The sequence below is a fragment of the Malaya genurostris genome, chromosome 3 (assembly GCF_030247185.1).
Source record: "Malaya genurostris strain Urasoe2022 chromosome 3, Malgen_1.1, whole genome shotgun sequence".
In the NCBI taxonomy this organism is placed as follows: Eukaryota; Metazoa; Arthropoda; class Insecta; order Diptera; family Culicidae; genus Malaya; species Malaya genurostris.
This window is the reverse complement of record NC_080572.1, coordinates 50,892,821-50,912,286: the sequence shown is the minus strand read 5'-3', so window position 1 is coordinate 50,912,286 and position 19,466 is coordinate 50,892,821. Positions and strand designations below refer to the sequence as shown.

The window sequence follows — 19,466 nt, the reverse complement described above, 5'->3', positions numbered from 1 at the left end:
CAACTTAACGATAATCTTTTGTACATAGTAGCAATAAATTTGATCTTGATCTATTCAGACATGTCCGCGTATTTCTTTATCGAAACAAAGAGGTTCTCCAAACTTATTTATATGGAAAACAATATTAATTAGTTTTTTGGAATCGATCCTTAGTTCTTGAATGAACCAAATTATTCAATGTTCTTGATATCAAACAAGGTGTCCTCTCGCTGGTGTCAGTTGTCAGACCATAGAACTGTATACGATGAGAATTAAATTGGTTCTGAAGCTTATAAAATGAAAATACGTTTACGCGTTTACTGTGAATAAGGCGGGACTAACGAGAGCAAAAAAAAAGCCTAGCCGGAGAACTGCACACAGTGTTAACTACATTAACACCAATGCATCGCGGTCTCTAGAATAGATTTTTGGAATTCATTTGTGGATCTCGAATGAATCGAGTTTGCCTTTTCGGTCCAATCTATTATGAGTGAAAGCTCGAACCTACAAAACTGATCCCAGTCAATAAAAAATGTTTCAACTAAAATTAGTTCAACTAAAGTTCGATACAGCCTACTCGCAACCAATAGCATGTTGCAACAACAACAACAACAACTGTCGTCCCTTTCCCTTTACCGGCATCCATCGTCTATGACTTGACGTATCAATCTCCGGGCTGGCCGAGTGTAGATCAAGTCACGACATTTCGGACACCGACAGTACACACACAAACACTTTTGGGCGTGCCGACATCTTGTCTCAACTCAATGAAAGTGAAACAGACACCGCCCTGGCCGTGTCGACGCGTCTACGTGCCAGGAATTATCAACAAGTTACAAATTATCACTTACTCGAATGTCGAACACGCCGTTTAGTGGTTATTTTTTTGCCTCTTTCACCTTCGCCGTTGTTATTCTGTTATTCCAGTCGCGCGGGCTCCAATATTGCGTCAACTTTTGGATCTTAAAAAAAAACCCGCCAGAACTGACCGAACTGCCGGCAATTATACGGATTGTTAGGGCCAGAGATTGCGGCCCGCGCGTGTGCATGTGTTCCCATAAATCTTTCCGCCGGAGTAGGGCCGTTCCACGACACCCGAGGAAAGGTGCTTTTAATTAGCGGCATTAGGAAATGGTTTGTGTTATGCGAGTCACGTCGATTTAATGGGTTGCACTAATTATCGCAATGTGGTTGATTGGCGCTGTCGAATGCAGTTGGGTGGTCGGTTCCAACTATTTTAATAGGAGTTATTTTCCGCTGCGTGTCATTTCGGACAGTTTCTAAACAATTTCTTTCGTTTCTCTTTGCAGATTACGCACCGGTCAATCCTCTGCCAACGTTGCCCAACATAAAACTCCCGCGGTGCAAGGCGAAAAATCCTTCGTGCGACAAAATCTCGCGTGACACGCCGGAGAGGCGCAGCAAGCAACGGATAGCACACTCCACATTGAATTGACGGAATGCAACACATGATGTTGCATCGGTAGAGTTCAACTGCTAGACTGTTTAAGTGTTCTACTAGAGTGCAAAAATCAAGGAGTTTTTTTTTAGAAAAATTTAGTTCACTCGACTGTTCAACATGGTGCTTCATTTGCAGATACTTGTATGCGTATTAATTAACGGTAAGTGAGAAAATCATTTATCTTGTTAGTAAATTAGTATGAAACTAGTCAGGAATGATTGAGAGTAATTAAATTTTTTCGAATGGTTAAATTAATTAAATTCAATGCACTGATTATACTAATTCAGCTGATTTCGCCGTTTAAGCTAATCGCTGGCTCTATGAATTTAATCAAAACCGCACATGACGAAAATACTGCTACCAGTGTCGGTTCTAGAAGGAGTTACCGTACTTGTAATACACTGACAACTTTCATCGATTTATGTCATTCCAGTCGTTATGAAGGAAAGTCGTCATGAAACAAGCTTAACTGTTTACACTCTGCAACGGAAGACAGAATGAAACACACTAGATGATCAGATATGATTATGGTAATTTAAAACTTTTCCGACATCTTCCGGATCGAGAAAACAAACCCGTACATGATTTGCCTAGCAGTGTGCGCCGTTACTCCATCTTGTTGTAACCACCAATTAGGATTCGAAACCGTTTCTGGTGATTTATTTTCATTTTCCAATAAAAATATATGCCGATAACTCTATAGACCGTAACACCACACCGAACAGTACATTTAGAGGTGTGCAATAGATTCTGTTGCATTGTCCTTCGATTTTATGTGCTGTTACAGTTCGTCTGAAAAGTTCGTATCGTTTAATAGAAAGACACATTTTTTTGCCAAAATTCGTTTTTATTATTCAACATAATTGCCATCAGATGCGATACAGCGATTATAGCTATCTTCCAACTTTTCGATACCATTTTTGTAGTACGATTTGTCCTTTGCCTCAAAATAGGCCTCAGTTTCAGCGATTACCTCTTCATTGCTTCTAAATTTTTTACCAGCGAGCATTCTCTTGAGGTCTAAGAACAGGAAAACGTCACTGGGGGCCAAATCTGGAGAATACAGTGGATGAGGGAGCAATTCGAAGCCCAATTCGTTCAATTTCAGCATGGTTTTCATCGACTTGTGACACAGTGCATTGTCTTGATGAAACAAAACTTTTTTCTTCTTCAAATGAGGCCGTTTTTTTTAAATTTCGTCCTTCAAACGCTCTAATAACGCTATATAATAGTCACTGTTGATGGTTTTTCCCTTTTCAAGGTAGTCGATGAAAATTATACCATGCGAATCCCAAAATACAGACGCCATAACCGATTGTTGAGTCTTTCCACGCTTTGGGTTCGGTTCGTCGCGTGCAGTCCACTCAGCTGACTGTCGATTGGACTCCGGAGTGAAGTGATGGAGCCATGTTTTGTCCATTGTTATATATCGACGAAAAAATCGGTTTTATTTCGATATAACAGCTTCAAACACTGCTCAGAATCATCAATTCGTTGTTGTTTTTGACTGATTGTGAGCTCACGCGGCACCCATTTTGCACAAAGCTTTCTCATATCCAAATATTCGTGAATAATATGTGCAACAAGTTCCTTTGATATCTTTAGGGTGTCAGCTATCTCGATCAACTTTACTTTACGGTCATTGAAAATCATTTTGTGGATTTTTTTCACGTTTTCATCGGTAACAGCCACTTTTGGACGTCCACTGCGTTCATCGTCTTCGGTGCTCATATGACCAGTACGAAATTTTGCAAACGACTTACGAATTGTAGCTTCGCCTGGTGCAGAGTCTGGATAACACTCATCAAGCCATTTTTTGGTATCGGCGGCACTTTTTTCATCAAAAAGTAGTGTTTGATCAACACACGAAATTCTTTTTTTCCATTTTTTTCACAATAACAAAAGTAGCTTCACTCAAAATGCAATATCTCACAAACTAATAATCAGACAGCTGTCAAATTTATACACGTATCTTTTGAAGGTTGGTACTAACTGAAAATGGTATGGATTTAATTCTAGTGGCGCCCTCTCATAGAAACGATACGAACTTTTCAGCCGATCTGTTAAAATGGACCAAACGACCAACAAACCTCCTAATCGGGAAGTTGAAACTCTCTCCAAATGCCCTGGATTTTTTTCCACTGATTTTAAATAGAAATTTTGTTCGGCTGTATGTTGTGTTTTTGCACCGATGAATTTTCATAAAGTGACATGTTGGAGTCAGTTTTAGAGATCGTTTTATGATCCATTCAATCGTTGAAGTGACGGGTGATACTTTTTTTAATCAGTGAAAAGTGCTTAAGTCTTAAGATGGTTTAGTCGGTTTTAGGATGAAATGTGTGAAAATGTTCAATCCATTCCTGAATGTTCTGGGTGAACATTCAAATTTGTTTTAGATGTTGGTTGACTGCTGCAAAATGGACACAGACGCAAATGTGTTAACTCTTTGTCGTGAATACGACTTACTTCACTATGGGGCGCCTTTTGAAAATTTACCCTGTCCAAGAATGAATGGGTAGAACATAATCGCAAACATCTCTTGTTTTATTTAACGCAACACAATATTTTTTCTCCATACCATCGAAAACATGGTCAGCAATTTATGATAAAATTTCCAGTAGTATGAGACAGTCACGTACCCAGAGGGGGGGGCCGAGGGGCCCGGGCCCCTCCCGAAATCAAAAACAGATATATAATTATTTAGAAGGTCTAAGACAAGTGTTGCAGAAATAACAAGACAGTAAACGTAAAGAAATGTAACACAATAACAGTTCCAGTGGAAAAGTTTAAATTGTCTCTTAAAAACATCCGTAAAAGGCACACCGTGATTTATGTACATAAGCAATTTTCAGTAACATTATTTTTTTTATCTTTGGGCCCCTCCCGAAACAAAATCCTGGGTACGGGCCTGGTATGAGATAAATAACCATAAATAACTCAAAATTGAAGTTTTCTTAAATGTTTGGTATGAACAAGCATTAGGGTGAAATTCGGTGCCAGAATAAGGCGCGCAAAATTTAAACCGCGCATTGTGCAAAACCAACACACAGAAATACGGAATATTTTCAATGGTTGAGTGTAGTGGGCTTACGACATGTTTTGTTCGCTAGTAAAACAGACATTAACTATCCCAAGTAACCATGACGCATTATAACTTTACATCAATTCAGCTTTAAAAATTCGCGTAAAATTTGATTAAATGCAACGGATTTACACATGTTTTTACAATGTTATTATATAGCTGAAAAGGGCGATTATTAGACTCTTATAGGATTATTACTGTTATAGTTATTTTTTTTTATAATAGAATTTTTATTCTGGCCTTTTTGCGTAAAAGCTTTACGTGGCCGAATGGCTTACATTTTTGTTACTTAAACATTTTTTTTGCTATTGAATCTCGTTGTTACCCTTTTTCTAGGGGGAGATGAGTTTCCATTTCCATCCAACGAGGATCGGGGGTCACTTCGTCCGCGGCTCATCTCATCATCCATTGCTTCATCGTCGGTGTTGATTTCCGTTTTCTTTTCGTTTTCCTTGTTGATCGTAGTCTTGGACTCGTTGAGAGTTGCTGTAGATGCGCCTTGTTGTACATTGGTTGCATTGGAGATGAATCTAATGCACTGGGACGTGCAGGAGGTCTTGGAGAACGCAAACTATTAAACATGACCGAACTAATAGCCTTTTCCTATACGAGATGGTGTTACTGTGATGTCTGTTTCGTTTTGTATTGATTTCGTTAAAGTGATCCATATTGATATATAATATATTTGGTTTTGTTTAGTAAATCGGAAAAAAAATTTCAAACTCCTGTCTTTGCCCATATGCATTCCTGTTCTATTTAGGGCAAAATTTCAATAGTGTTATGTAATGAAAAATTGAGATATGTGTGGTGTTTTGCTAGAATTTCAGGCAATAATACCAATCACAACAAATCAAAATCTTTTTCCCAACAAGCTGATTTTCCATATGGGACCGATATGCTCATACCTTACCTTGCTACCGGAAACCTTAGTACAGAGCACATTTAGTTCTTCATTATTAGTATGCAAACCTTATCAGGGATTCAAAGTGAGCGAACAGAGTTTCTTACGATGCCAAACAGTGAAAATTGATTTTCCTTCCGACGTCGCCGAGGTCCCAGCACCGAGGTTCCGAGAGCAATGGTGATTAATTATCGAAACCGTCAAGCAATGCATAACTTTCCACAAAACCGCTCTCTCTCTTCCCTTCGGGTGCGGCTTCGATTTTGCTTCTGTAACCCAGCGGGTGAACAAAACAGCAATGTTCTCGAGTTCCTTGCAGCGTTGCTTTTCTGCCTTGGACGACGGTTCCAGAAGGACGACGAACAAGACACCCTTCGTGGGTTACACGGGCGGGAGTAATTTGCTCTTGATTAAATGTTTGCGTGCTGTTTTCGTTTTATCTTAGCCGAAACGGCGCTGTCCATTGTGTGTCTGGGTGGGGACGGATAACAGGGAGGCAAACCTGCAACTCGTTGACTGCACAACAATGCCGCTGCTTACGGTAAGGAATCCTTTGCTAGTTTGATCCATTGTTGAAAGTTGGCGTTTGCTGCTCTGAAGACGACGGTGACGGCATATCAAATTCTGCTTAAACGGAGTGCGATGGTAGCATAAATTACTGTTGGGCTACAACCGTTTTACAGTTTTCGTTGATCTTTGTCGTTTTAAAAGAAGGAAAGTTCGGGCTGGCAAATTTGTTTACTGTGTATTGCTACTTTTACAATTCATCGGACAATATATGTCTGAATGAAAAAAAAAAACTACAATTTAGCAGAAACGAACGATGTCAAAGAGGTCGCTCAGGGTCATACAAATTACATACAATTCGAGTAAAGCACGGCAGTCAACATCATCCATATTTGAGTTTGGTTCGATCCAAAGAAAAACCACAATCCAAATTTCACGAATTTTCGTGAAATTACCAGACGGAATCGAAACGTATTCCCAGATGGGAACGCGGATTGCTGTGCGAATAATGCAGTCATAGTGTAATTTAAAAGCTATGTCACGCCAAGCTATTTTTTTTTGCTCAGTCCATGTGAGGTGGCAATGTATCCAGTATTTTTTGCAATTGGATGCAACCTAAAAACATTGATTTATTTAAAAAAATAAACGTAATAAGGCGACAAGTCAGGTGGTAACAGCGAGGAAATGTCGTTTGTGTAGTTCGGGAACAGTAACGGCTTAAGCTTTCCCCTTTTCACTACTAGAGTTTGAAGCGATGCACCTACATTAAAGTACAGATTAGTTACATTAAAAAGCTACTATTCTACAACTATATATTTTAAACTTGAAACAATTCCTTTTTAATTTGCTAATATAGGAGGCTAGGAACGACAAATTTTTAATTTATATTTATTGAAGCTACGGAGTTCGAAGATATCTGATTCTTCTCGAAATTTCAGTACGAGACAATTGCATTTTTTTTTTCATAAATACGTTTATTTCATAGGCAATATACATAAGTTTTTCTTCGCCGTGGCATCCACAATACATAGTACTTTAAACCAAATACATTTCGAATATCATATTAGTATGTTGGTATTCATTAGTTAATCTAAACACTGTTTTTATCAAGCGAGTTGCTATTATAAATTACATTAAATGAAATACACTTATTTTGTACATGATCTTATAACTATTTCAGGTTTGTTTGTATCAGTTCATCGATTTTATTTAATATAAGATAGCTGGCTATTGGTTGAACTCATGGAAGAGAAAACAGTCTCACAAAAAATAAAATTTAAATTGGAACTCCAATGGACTTAATGAAATAATAAAGCAGTTTCATGTAAGGAAGGTCACGACAAGCAAGAATGTCGCGAACTGGGACATTGGATAGTCTACCTTGGGTACGCAAGGAATTTATTAGTTGAGATCTGACATCACGATACTCCACGCATGTCCAAACAACATGGTCTATATCGTGGTAACCTTCGCCACAAGCACAATGAATAGTCTCGGAAAGTCCAATTCGAAGGAGATGTGCATCTAACGTGTAGTGATTGGACATGAGTCTGGACATCACACGAATGAAATCTCTACTCACATCCAGTCCCCTGAACCATGCGTTTGTCGATATTTTAGGACTAATTGAATGCATCCACCGACCCAGATCATCTTTATCCCAAGAAGCTTGCCAGCTGGCAAGTGTTCTTTGGCGAGACGAGCTATAGAATTCGTTGAAAGCAATCGGTCTCTCATAAATTTTACCCTCAATAGCACCACGTTTGGCTAAAATATCGGCTCTTTCATTGCCTGGAAGGGAGCAATGAGCCGGGACCCAAACTATTGTGATTTGATAATTATTATTCAAGGTATTGTTTTATTTTGCCCAAGAAAAAAGGTTCATTTTTGCCAGCAGCGTTTGAGCGAATGGCTTCAATTGCACTCAGACTATCTGTGAAGAGAAAATAATGGTTTGGAGATAATGTGACGATTACACTCAAACTATAATGAACTGCTGCTAACTCTGCTATATAAACAGATGCAGGTTCTTGAAGCTTAAATGAGACCGAAACATTATTGTTGAATATACCAAACCCAGTAGCCTCTTCAATTCGTGATCCGCCCGTGTAAAATATTTTCTCAGAGTCAATATGCCTGAACTTACTTGCAAATATTTTTGGGATTTTCAACGAGCGTAGGTGTTCCGGGATTCCACGTACTTCGCGCTGCATGGATGTGTCGAAAAATAAAGTTGAGTCAGGGACATTTAGGAGGCTGACACGGATAGGAATATATCTGGAAGGGTTGATTTCCTGTGACATATGGTTAGAATATACTGTCATGAATCTTGTTTGAGATTTAAGCTCAACTAGCCTTTCGAAGTTATTAATAACTAGGGGATTTAGTACCTCACATCTTATTAGCAGTCGCGACGAAAGCTCCCAAAAATGATCTTTCAATGGAAGAACTCCCGCCAGAACTTCAAGACTCATTGTATGTGTCGAATGCATGCAGCCTAGGGCAATTCGCAAACAACGATATTGAATTCGCTCCAGTTTGATAATTTGAGAGTATGCAGCAGAACGAAAACAAACGCATCCATATTCCATCACTGAAAGTATCGTTGTCTGATACAATTTTATTAGATCTTCCGGATGAGCACCCCACCAAGATCCTGTTATTGTTCGAAGAAAATTTACTCTTTGTTGGCATTTTGTTATCAGATACCTAATGTGTCCTCCCCACGTGCATTTGGAATAAAACCACACCCCAAGGTATTTGAAAGTCAAAACCTGTTGGATCATTCTGCCAATCATATGAAGCTGAACTTGCGCGGGATCATGCTTTCTTGAAAAGACGACCAGCTCTGTTTTCTCCGCAGAGAATTCGATACCCAGATGGACAGCCCAAACGGACAAGTTATCTAAGGTATCTTGCAATGGTTTTTGCAGATCAATAGCTTTGGGTCCAGTAACTGAAACTACGCCATCATCTGCCAATTGCCTTAGTGTACATGGGGTTACTAGACAGCTGTCAATGTCATTCACGTAAAAATTATAGAGGAGCGGACTGAGGCATGAGCCTTGCGGTAGACCCATGTAGCTAATTCTGAATGTTGCCAAATCGCCATGTGAAAAATGCATGCGTTTCTCTGACAAAAGGTTGTGCAAATAATTATTTATAACCGGTGGAAGTCCATGTTGGTGAAGCTTGTCTGAAAGAACATCAATGGAAACTGAATCAAATGCTCCTTTAATGTCTAAAAATACAGATGCCATTTGTTGCTTTTGAGCGAAGGCAATTTGGATGTCAGACGAAAGTAATGCAAGGCAGTCATTCGTCCCTTTATTTCTACGGAAGCCAAACTGAGTATCTGACAACAAACCGTTCGTCTCGACCCAAGTGTCGAGACGTCGTAGAATAATTTTTTCGAACAATTTTCTGATGCAGGACAACATTGCAATGGGTCTACATGAGTTGTGATTGAAAGCTGGTTTCCCCGGTTTTTGAATGACGATAACTTTCACTTGCCTCCAGTCAGGTGGAACAATATTTTGCTCAAGAAACTTGTTGAACAATTCCAACAAACGTCTTTTTGCGAGGTCGGGCAGATTCTTCACCAAGTTAATTTAATTCTGTCCAACCCAGGAGCGTTATTGTTACAAGGCAAAAGTGCTATGGAAAATTCCATCATTGAAAAGGGGCTATCAACGGAACCATTCTTTGGAAAAGATTCCCTAATAACGCTATGCGTATGAACAGAATCTGGACAAATTTTCCTCGCAAAATCAAATATCCATCGATTCGAGTATTTCTCACGCTCATTTCCTACGTTACGATTCCTCATTCGTCTGGCCGTATTCCAAAGAGTGCTCATTGAGGTTTCTCTTGACAAACCTTCGACAAAATGTCTCCAATAGCTACATTTCTCGGCTCGAAGTATGCTCTTGTACTTGGTTTCTAAAGTCAAGAATTTTTCAAAAATCTGAGGAGTTCCTTCTCCTCGTTTTAAAAACGTCTTAAAAGCATTTTGTTTCGCGTGCTTAGCATCTGAGCACTCTTTGTCCCACCAAGGGTTTGGAGGCCTTCTGTTAGACGATGGACCAAGAAATCGTTTGGTTTGGGCTTGTTCTGCGGCCTCAAGAATCGAACAAACGAGGAAGTCATATTCTTCAAGTGGTGGGAGTTCTTCCATTATTAAGACACTTGAAATATTACTTTGGTATTTAATCCAGTCAATATTTTTTTTCAAATCATATGGAATATTAACTGAATTAGCAATGCCTTTGTTACTGCTAATTGAGATAATGATTGGTAAATGATCGCTACCGTGTAAATCAGGAAATACTTTCCAGGTGCAATCTAGTCGACTTTAAGTCGAGCAAAGAGATAAATCTAATGCACTTGGACGTGCAGGAGGTCTTGGGATCCGTGTCATGCTACCCATATTTAGTACCGTCATGCTAAAATTGTCGCAAATATTAAATAATAATAATAATAATAATAATAATAATAATAATAATAATAATAATAATAATAATAATAATAATAAAAATAATAATAATAATAATAATAATGATAATAATAATAATAATAATAATAATAATAATAATAATAATAAAATTATTATTATTATTATAAAAATTAATCAGTATATATGGCAACCCTGTTTCGCATGGCATATTTTCACACGACCCCATACTAGTATAAAGATGTATTCAACATCATCACTTCCACTTTCGCATTACCGTTCGTAATTGAATGTGTTAGTGACGGTGCAAATTATTTTAAGTTCCATCTTGATGAATCTTTTGGTAGGAAATATTGAGATCTGAGATGGTTCTCGTGTGTGTCTTGTTTCGGCAACAGTTGCTCAGAAAATGGTAGGAAAGCGACAAAATTCAACTAGTTCTTTAGGGTGAACTTTAGCACTGAAAAGTGCTTGGAATGGGCCTTACTGGACTTTTTGGCTGCCTTTCTACCGGTTTTCGGTGCCATCGTGCTGATGGTGTCTCGTACGTTCAGAGTAGCTGCTTTAACTTAAATGACGCTATTTCTCATATCATATTTCATTTTATACCTGCTACTGCAGGCGGTGTACAGACAGCTCCTTTGCCAAAATTCCTTTTCTTGTTCGCAGAACGGGAAACAGTGAGACGACAAGTCCTCGATGTTGCTCTCGCCTGTCTTGTTTCGGAAACAGTCTCTCAGCAAATGGTAGGAAAAATGAACCACTCAACTTTTATATGGATGCTCTTGTATAGATGCAGACATCTCGCGTTCTGATTGGCTGGTGCTGTCATGGGTTAAATCAAACAGGTTTTCCAATAGTGTACATTTGAAAAACTTCAATGTTGTTGCAATACACGTTCAAATTGAAAATTTTCTATTCTATTGGTAGTTAGATTATATAAATCCTTCTAAAGATCACTGAGCTATGAGCTTTCAAAATAAGAGGCAAACGCGCCTTATGAATTATCCTCTTTGATACTCGTTTATACCACACATTTCAAAAAAGTTTAATTTTGAACTATTTGAGATTATGTCACACAACTGAAAATTTTATCATAAAATTGTGATCATATTCCCGATGAGATTTCGCAAGGATAATGTTGATTCATTAGATACAACAAGAGATATTCACGATCAAAAACTTATCACTCGCTCAGAGGGTAAATTTTGAAAAGGCGCCCCATAGTAAAGTAAGTCGTATTCACGACAAAATCGTTTAAAATTTTAGTAGTGAAAAGGGGGAAAGTTTCGCAATTCACACAATCGATCGTGTTAGTTTTATTAGTATTCACGACATCCAGTTATGTCTCTGACATTACACACCCGTACTTATTTTTTTATGATCATGATCATGTTTGTGTGGAAAATGTCTGTGTGTGTGTATGTGTGTGTGTGTGTATGTGTGTGTGCACTTTTCGAAGATATTTGAACGCGCTCAATTTTCTCAGAAATGGCTGAACCGATTTTGACAAACTTGGGCTCGTTTGAAAGCTACTGTTGGACCATTGATCAAGTTCGAAGATCAAATGGCTGTGACTTTTGTTTCCAGAGATATGATTGTATAAGCGACGTACCCGACAAAAAAACACGTTGATTTTTAACGCTCTTATATATAAGGGTGCTAAAATTTTGGGATCGCCTCTATTTTCGTTAAGCTCTAGTGCTCAAAAGTTTAAGCACCTCGAAAAAAGCCTTCATGCAAAATTTGACCTAAATCGGACATGCGTAAGGGGTGCTGCCCGGTGGTAAAGGTTTGATATTTTCGATCTTGAAAAAGCACCATAGGGATTTTTTAGATTAGCATCACTGTTCTCATACAAATAGGCAACGCAAATGTCAAGCACTAGTTTGGGAAAATGATGCTGACTTTGTGACATAAACACTGAAGCATGCTTTTGTGAACTACTAGAATCAATCTGAATCAATTGGTGTCAAAATTAGTATCGAAAATTATTTAATAAAAGTATGAAACATATTTTCATGAGACTGTTATGAAAGAAGAGGAAGGCATTATCACACCACTAGGTGGATTAAGAAGGGTTTTTTATTTATTAACATCATCATCGGTATCGAACAGCTGGAAGTAAAACAGTCTCTTGTTGCCTTACTCACTATATGGGGTGTGAAATATTTTTTTACTAATTTCGCATTGGGTATTGCTATTGCGCCGTGCCGTAACGAAACCGGTATTTTTCCCAACTCTGATGATAAAGATACAAAATTGACAATTTTCCATGATTTTTAAATATCTCATTGACACGCGTTACCCTTAGTTATTAATTCCTGTATGATTACTGTTATCACTGATTTTCACACTCCTCAGCGGAGATCAACGATTTCGGAATTAGACAAATCGGCCCTCATGTCTGAACTTGATCATATGTGATTCTCTTCGACAAAGATCATAGCTGATCGAATCATCCAATGATTGACCTTTCATGAATCGTTAATCATTTTAGCTCAACATCACTACCGATTTTGCGTGATGAAAGATCAGTACCGATTTTGATCGATGTGATTTGAAGATCACTGATCAATTGATCTTAAGAAGATCAGATCAGTAGTGATCATTATTGAGAAAAATCACAAGTGATCTTCTTTGGCAGCGATCTCGATTGGACGATTCATCTTGCTTTTCCAACCCAGGTTATTTATAAATGTATTCTTAACTGTTGTCAACTATATGTTAATGTGCGCTTACGTCTAATTGTGCGCGTAGAGCTTCTTCGCATTGGAATCTTTGTTTTCATTTTTTGGGTCAATGCACCGTTTTTTTTTATAAATCATGAAAGAAGATGGACATTTTTCTTTTAACATTGAATCAATCGCTTGAAGCATAAAATTTTTGCGCATACCTGAAAGATCTATCGCAAAAATTAAAAACTGCGATATCGCAATTTTATGATCGGAGGGTTCTTCGTGCACCGGTCTCTGAGTACTGGTTCCGGAAGTACCGTAAATAGTGACCAAAAATTCTATAGCGGAACTGACTTCAACATCTCAGGGATTGCTAATTCGATTTTCACACTTTTGATCTGAAGAATTAATTTTATGGCTTTATACATTTTTTTCCTAAACTTATTTTGAAAACTATAACCCTATTCATGCAAAAACCCAGGCGGATTGATTGAAATGCTATCGTCTCACTTAGGTAGATTAAGAACGTTTTCTAAAAAGAAATAATCGTTAAGACTAGAGTTGAGGTAATAGGGCAGATTGTACAAAATTTGAGAAAAAATGAGAATTTTTAATCGGTTTAAAGCAAGTTTGTTTGTTTGATTTGAGGGAATTTGTATACAAACTTATGCCTTCCTTCGATGCTATTACATATATATATATATATATATATATATATATATATATATATATATATATATATATATATATATATATATATATATATATATATATATATATATATATATATATATATATATATATATATATATATATATATATATATATATATATATGTATATATATATATATATATATATATATATATATATATATATATATATATATATATATATATATATATATATATATATATATATATATATATATATATATATATATATATATATATATAGATATATATATATATATATATATATATATATATATATATATATATATATATATATATATATATATATATATATATATATATATATATATATATATACAAAATAATAGTGGAAATATAGTGTGTGTTGCTAATGTTCTCTGGAATGCGTGGACCGATCTACAAATGATTTTTGCCTTTCTCATATAGAAAGGTTATGCAATCACTTGAAAAACCGACTAGTGAAAATTGGCCCGGAGGGCCAAGTGTCATATACCATTCGACTCAGTTCATCGAGCTGAGCAATGTCTGTGTGTGTGTGTATGTGTCAAATAATCTCACTAGGTTTTCTCGGAGATGGCTGAACCGATTTTGACAAACTAGGATTCAAATGAAAGGTCTCCCAGTCCCATACGGAATTCCTGAATTTCATCTGGATCCGACTTCCGGTTCCGGAATTATAGGGTAAAGTGTGTTCAATATTGTACACCGTCACTTAAACCGGCGAAACAAAAAACGTGAAAATTTTTCTAAACTGGTCTCAAAACTACACAAATCGATAGTCATTATCAGTAGGCAACTCAACAAACCGATTCCGGCTATCCTGGTTCCCGGTATCCGGTTCCGGAAGTACCAGAAATAGTGGTCATATGTATCAAAATGGATCTCACTCACTTTTCCCAGCGATGGTTTGACCGATTTCCACAAACTTAGATTCAAATGAAAGGTCTTCCAGTCTCATACGGAATTCCTGAATTTCATCTGGATCCGACTTCCGGTTCCGGAATTATAGGGTAAAGTGTGTTCAATATTGTACACCGTCACTTAAACCGGCGAAACAAAAAACGTGAAAATTTTTCTAAACTGGTCTCAAAACTACACAAATCGATAGTCATTATCAGTAGGCAACTCAACAAACCGATTCCGGCTATCCTGGTTCCCGGTATCCGGTTCCGGAAGTACCAGAAATAGTGGTCATATATATCAAAATGGATCTCACTCACTTTTCTCAGCGATGGTTTGACCGATTTCCACAAACTTAGATTCAAATGAAAGGTCTCCCAGTCCCATACGGAATTCCTGAATTTCATCTGGATCCGACTTCCGGTTCCGGAATTATAGGGTAAAGTGTGTTCAATATTGTACACCGTCACTTAAACCGGCGAAACAAAAAACGTGAAAATTTTTCTAAACTGGTCTCAAAACTACACAAATCGATAGTCATTATCAGTAGGCAACTCAACAAACCGATTCCGGCTATCCTGGTTCCCGGTATCCGGTTCCGGAAGTACCAGAAATAGTGGTCATATATACCAAAATGGATCTCACTCATTTTTCTCAGTGATGGTTTGACTGATTTCTACAAACTTAGATTCAAATGAAAGGTCTTCCAGTCTCATACGGAATTCCTGAATTTCATACAGATCCGACTTCCGGTTCCGGAATTATAGGGTAAAGTGTGTTCAATATTGTACACCGTCACTTAAACCGGCGAAACAAAAAACGTGAAAATTTTTCTAAACTGGTCTTAAAACTACACAAATCGATAGTCATTATCAGTAGGCAACTCAACAAACCGATTCCGGCTATCCTGGTTCCCGGTATCCGGTTCCGGAAGTACCAGAAATAGTGGTCATATATATCAAAATGGATCTCACTCACTTTTCTCAGCGATGGTTTGACCGATTTCCACAAACTTAGATTCAAATGAAAGGTCTTCCAGTCCCATACGGAATTCCTGAATTTCATCCGGATCCGACTTCCGAATCCGGAGTTATAGGGTGCGTACTAGAACAGTTTGTGTGTCATGTTAGTTGGTGGCCGTACGAACCGACTTCGGTTATACCGGTTAAGGATGGCTTACGCAATCAAAGCACTGGTTTATTCTGTATGTTATGCATAAACAATCACTTGGTTTCTTTCAAAAATCGAAGAGAAAATTTTTGAATAGAATACCACAATATTATATGTACATGAGAAAGGCATCATTACACCACTAGGTGGATTAAAACAGGTTTTTTTGTTCGAAAGGTGACGTTTATGCGGAGGATTATAGTACAGAAGAAAATTCTTCGGGAAAGTAGAGAAAAACTAGAAAATTGGTTCGTTTAGAAATGGAAACTTATTATTATTATTATTATATCGTTTATTTACCCCCGGTTTTAACCTAATAATGGTCGTTCACCGGGTACGAAATGGAAACTTTCCACTCAATGCATGCTAGATCTCCGATGATTGTTTGGCGCGTATCGAGTTATGCAATGTTGCTGCCCGCTGGAGAGCAAAATATGAATACTAGATTAATGATAAAATCGTTTGGCGCCAAACTATCTGATTTGTATTCACATTTTACTGAGCCTACTTGATTCACGTGTTTCTTTATTTCGAACCACATGTTCAGTACGGGTACGAAATGCACAGCATACAGGTTTCCATTTTTCAATATATATAATTTGTGTTCAATGCCGTCAATTGAAATTGAAGAACGACTGTAAGAAAAAAAAGTCATTTACGAGAGCACGTTATTTTATGATTCGTTGTTTTCTTTAAATTTCAAAAATGTGAATCTCTATCTTTACGATGGATGTAATTATTGCTACCACAATGCGCTAAACTTTCATCCAGAGACAACAAGATTGAAGTGTTCAATTGAGTAATTCCGTTTAAATTCGAAGGATGTTTTTCTTGGTTTGTTTTTGGCCTAAATTTTACATAAGAATTACCACTGCCCGAAAAGTGAAATTTTGCATCACAAGTTGGGGTCAGTTATAGTCATACTTCTTGAATTTCATTAGATGAACCCAAACACAACTGTTACAAAAAGTACATTCAATTGATAAATGAAATAAATTTGGAGTAAAATGCGAATATAATTTGGTAGCGTAACGGCAGCCCTGTTCATCTCAATATGCAAAAACTAATTGTCAGAGTAAGATCCGATATCGATAGATGGACTTTAAGGGTAAGTTGAAAATATGTGCATTCGCTTCGAGTTTTCACGTCGCTATAATAGTAGTTTTGAACAACTTTCGAACTATTCTGTCTGTGGTATTGCTTCTTAGAATCGAAACAAAGATGTTGTATCCGATTTTATCACAATTCGTTGATTCAATGAAAGTCGAGCAATCGGTTAAATAATATGGCGACTCAACTATTGAGATGTCTATTTGTACAAAATGTTTAAGATCATAATCGCAGTTACAAGTGTGCGAAACTCATTTCAAATATCGCTTCATTGGATCGAGTACTTTCAGGCAAAAACATTTATTGCAAATCCATTCACCTTCAGCATCAATAATAGATACTTGATACCTTTGGAGATTTTGTGCGTATTTTTCTCAAAATGACCTCCAAATTTTAGAGATTGTTTCAAATTTCAAGTACGGTTATTCATTTGAGCCCAAACGTCTTCATTTGCCCCAGATACGATCCAAATTATATCAACCCGTTCGAGACGCCTTTGGGCATATTTTTCTCTAAACATCGGTTCTTCGAAATTTCAATTTATTATGTAGCTATAAACAGTTCCGTACAGCATATTCTAACCAACACTTCTGTCGCTTTTACGGACATCATCGAACGGGATTTGAGAATCATCACGTTGACATTTTGTTCCTCTTTGAAACGATTCATCAACTTTCTCACAAGTTGAAAAGTTTCTGCGATCGAATTAAAAACAATTGTTGGTTCATTTTATCATTCAACTTCATTGATCGCGAAACAATCATGGCCACATTTTTCTAAAACCATCTTTCACATAGGTCGTTTGATTATTTTGATTTTGTGAGTTTAGTGAGTTCTCTTAAACAGCTGTAGATGCAGAAATAAGAGGAACAAGTGCCAAACGCACAAAAACAAATGTGTAAGGTACAGGAACAGGTTCATAAAGTGCAGGAACGCGTACAGACATGAGAGAAACAAATATTGAAAATACTAGAACAAGTGCAGAGAGGACAGGAACATGTTGTAGAGAAAGCACGGGAACAAACACAGAGTACTAAAACAGATGTAGAAACTGATACATACAATTCAGAATCAAGAGCAGAAAGTACAGGAACAGGTTCAGAAAGAATAACAATAAATACAGAAAGTACAGAAGCAAATGCAGAAAAAAAGTTCAAAGTTAAAAGGTTAATGGCAAATGTTATCGAGGGAACAATTCCAATGACTCCCACTGATATGTCATTTAAATTTAAACGTCATTTTCCCATTCGTTTAGCTTTTATGTTACCGTCAATAAAGCACAAGGGTAATCGTAAGGATGAAGTTTGAGTTTTTACATGGAAAGTTGTTGTTTACCAAAAATGGAAAAACAAAAAATGTTTTTTTATCGCATAACAGTTATTCTCAACCTGTAGCTCCGTCTTTTTGACAATAATCATTAAAATTGATTTATTTAAATCTGATCTAATATTATTGCGCTACGAAGTGTGCAGGGATCCGCTAGTTTTCTATAGAAATCGGGGATGTTAAGTAAGAAAGTACATTTTTGTCGGTTGAGCTATCATCGAGACAATTGTACTGAGGGAGTGAAATGCGCTTTGTCGATTACATCGCGGGAACCAGATAATGGACCGTATGAATAAAACGTAGCATGCTTGAATTTCGGTAGTAAATGCTACGTGTGGATCACGTTCCTTTCAAAACATGCTACAAACTGTAGTATTTACTACAAGTTTTCGGTAGGTAGCTCTAGAGGTGTTTGCTGATAAAGTGTTTGCTGATAAAGTGAAGTACAGAAATTAAAAAAGTGGTATTTTTACAGATGTAAGTACGTTTCTTGCTTTGTGCATGCTTATGCCAGCTTTTCCGGCTCTGTGTCGATACGCTATGCAGTAAATGCTTAAATTCGGAAGTAGCATTAACTACATGTTCGAACTTGTTTTTTATTCATACCAAACCGCGTTATACTCTGTGGACTTTGTTTCTGAGAAGATACTACAAACAACAGACTTTACTACATTTTATTCATACGGCCCAATGTCTTTCCAACGAGCCTTGGATTTAACAAATATGGTAGAATTTTTAACTGATCTAAATCTCACCTCTCTGTCAGTGCTTATTTTCCGAATCAACCCAAATTCCTGATTGGATAGAATTTCCAAATGAATTAACTTTTGCTGATTGTTTCAAAAATGATCAACTTGTGCTACCTTGTCCGATGAACGAACCGTGCTGCAGTTCCCACAAGACAGCCGTGCCCTAGTTGTGCTCCCGATGAAAGAACAGAACAAGCACAACTTATTACAAACACGACATTTCCCTTACTGCACTGACACACACCCAATCGTACTCCTAATTTTCGGAAAGTTCCAGAAACAGCAAAAGCTAAAACAGCAACAGCAGTAGCAGCAGTAAATAGTCGCATTCGATGTCACGCCAACAGTTATGCAAATATCATTACAACCATGCCGGAGCCTCGTCCCTGCTGTTGCTGTTGCTGTTGCTGCACTACTGTTCTAATTTCTGATAA

General features: G+C 37.3%; 1 protein-coding gene across 7 annotated transcripts in view; it reads left to right on the top strand.

Annotated features, from left to right (window-relative positions):
* Positions 1 to 19,466, top strand: part of LOC131436275 (mucin-2) — a 486,638-nt gene that overhangs the window by 377,938 nt on the left and 89,234 nt on the right. For all 7 annotated transcript variants that reach the window (XM_058604909.1, XM_058604910.1, XM_058604908.1 and 4 more), the window contains one exon: positions 1,290 to 1,601. In XM_058604909.1, coding sequence (XP_058460892.1) covers positions 1,559 to 1,601 — 43 coding nt within the window. In that variant the 5' untranslated portion in view covers positions 1,290 to 1,558. The remainder of the gene's footprint in view (positions 1 to 1,289; positions 1,602 to 19,466) is intronic.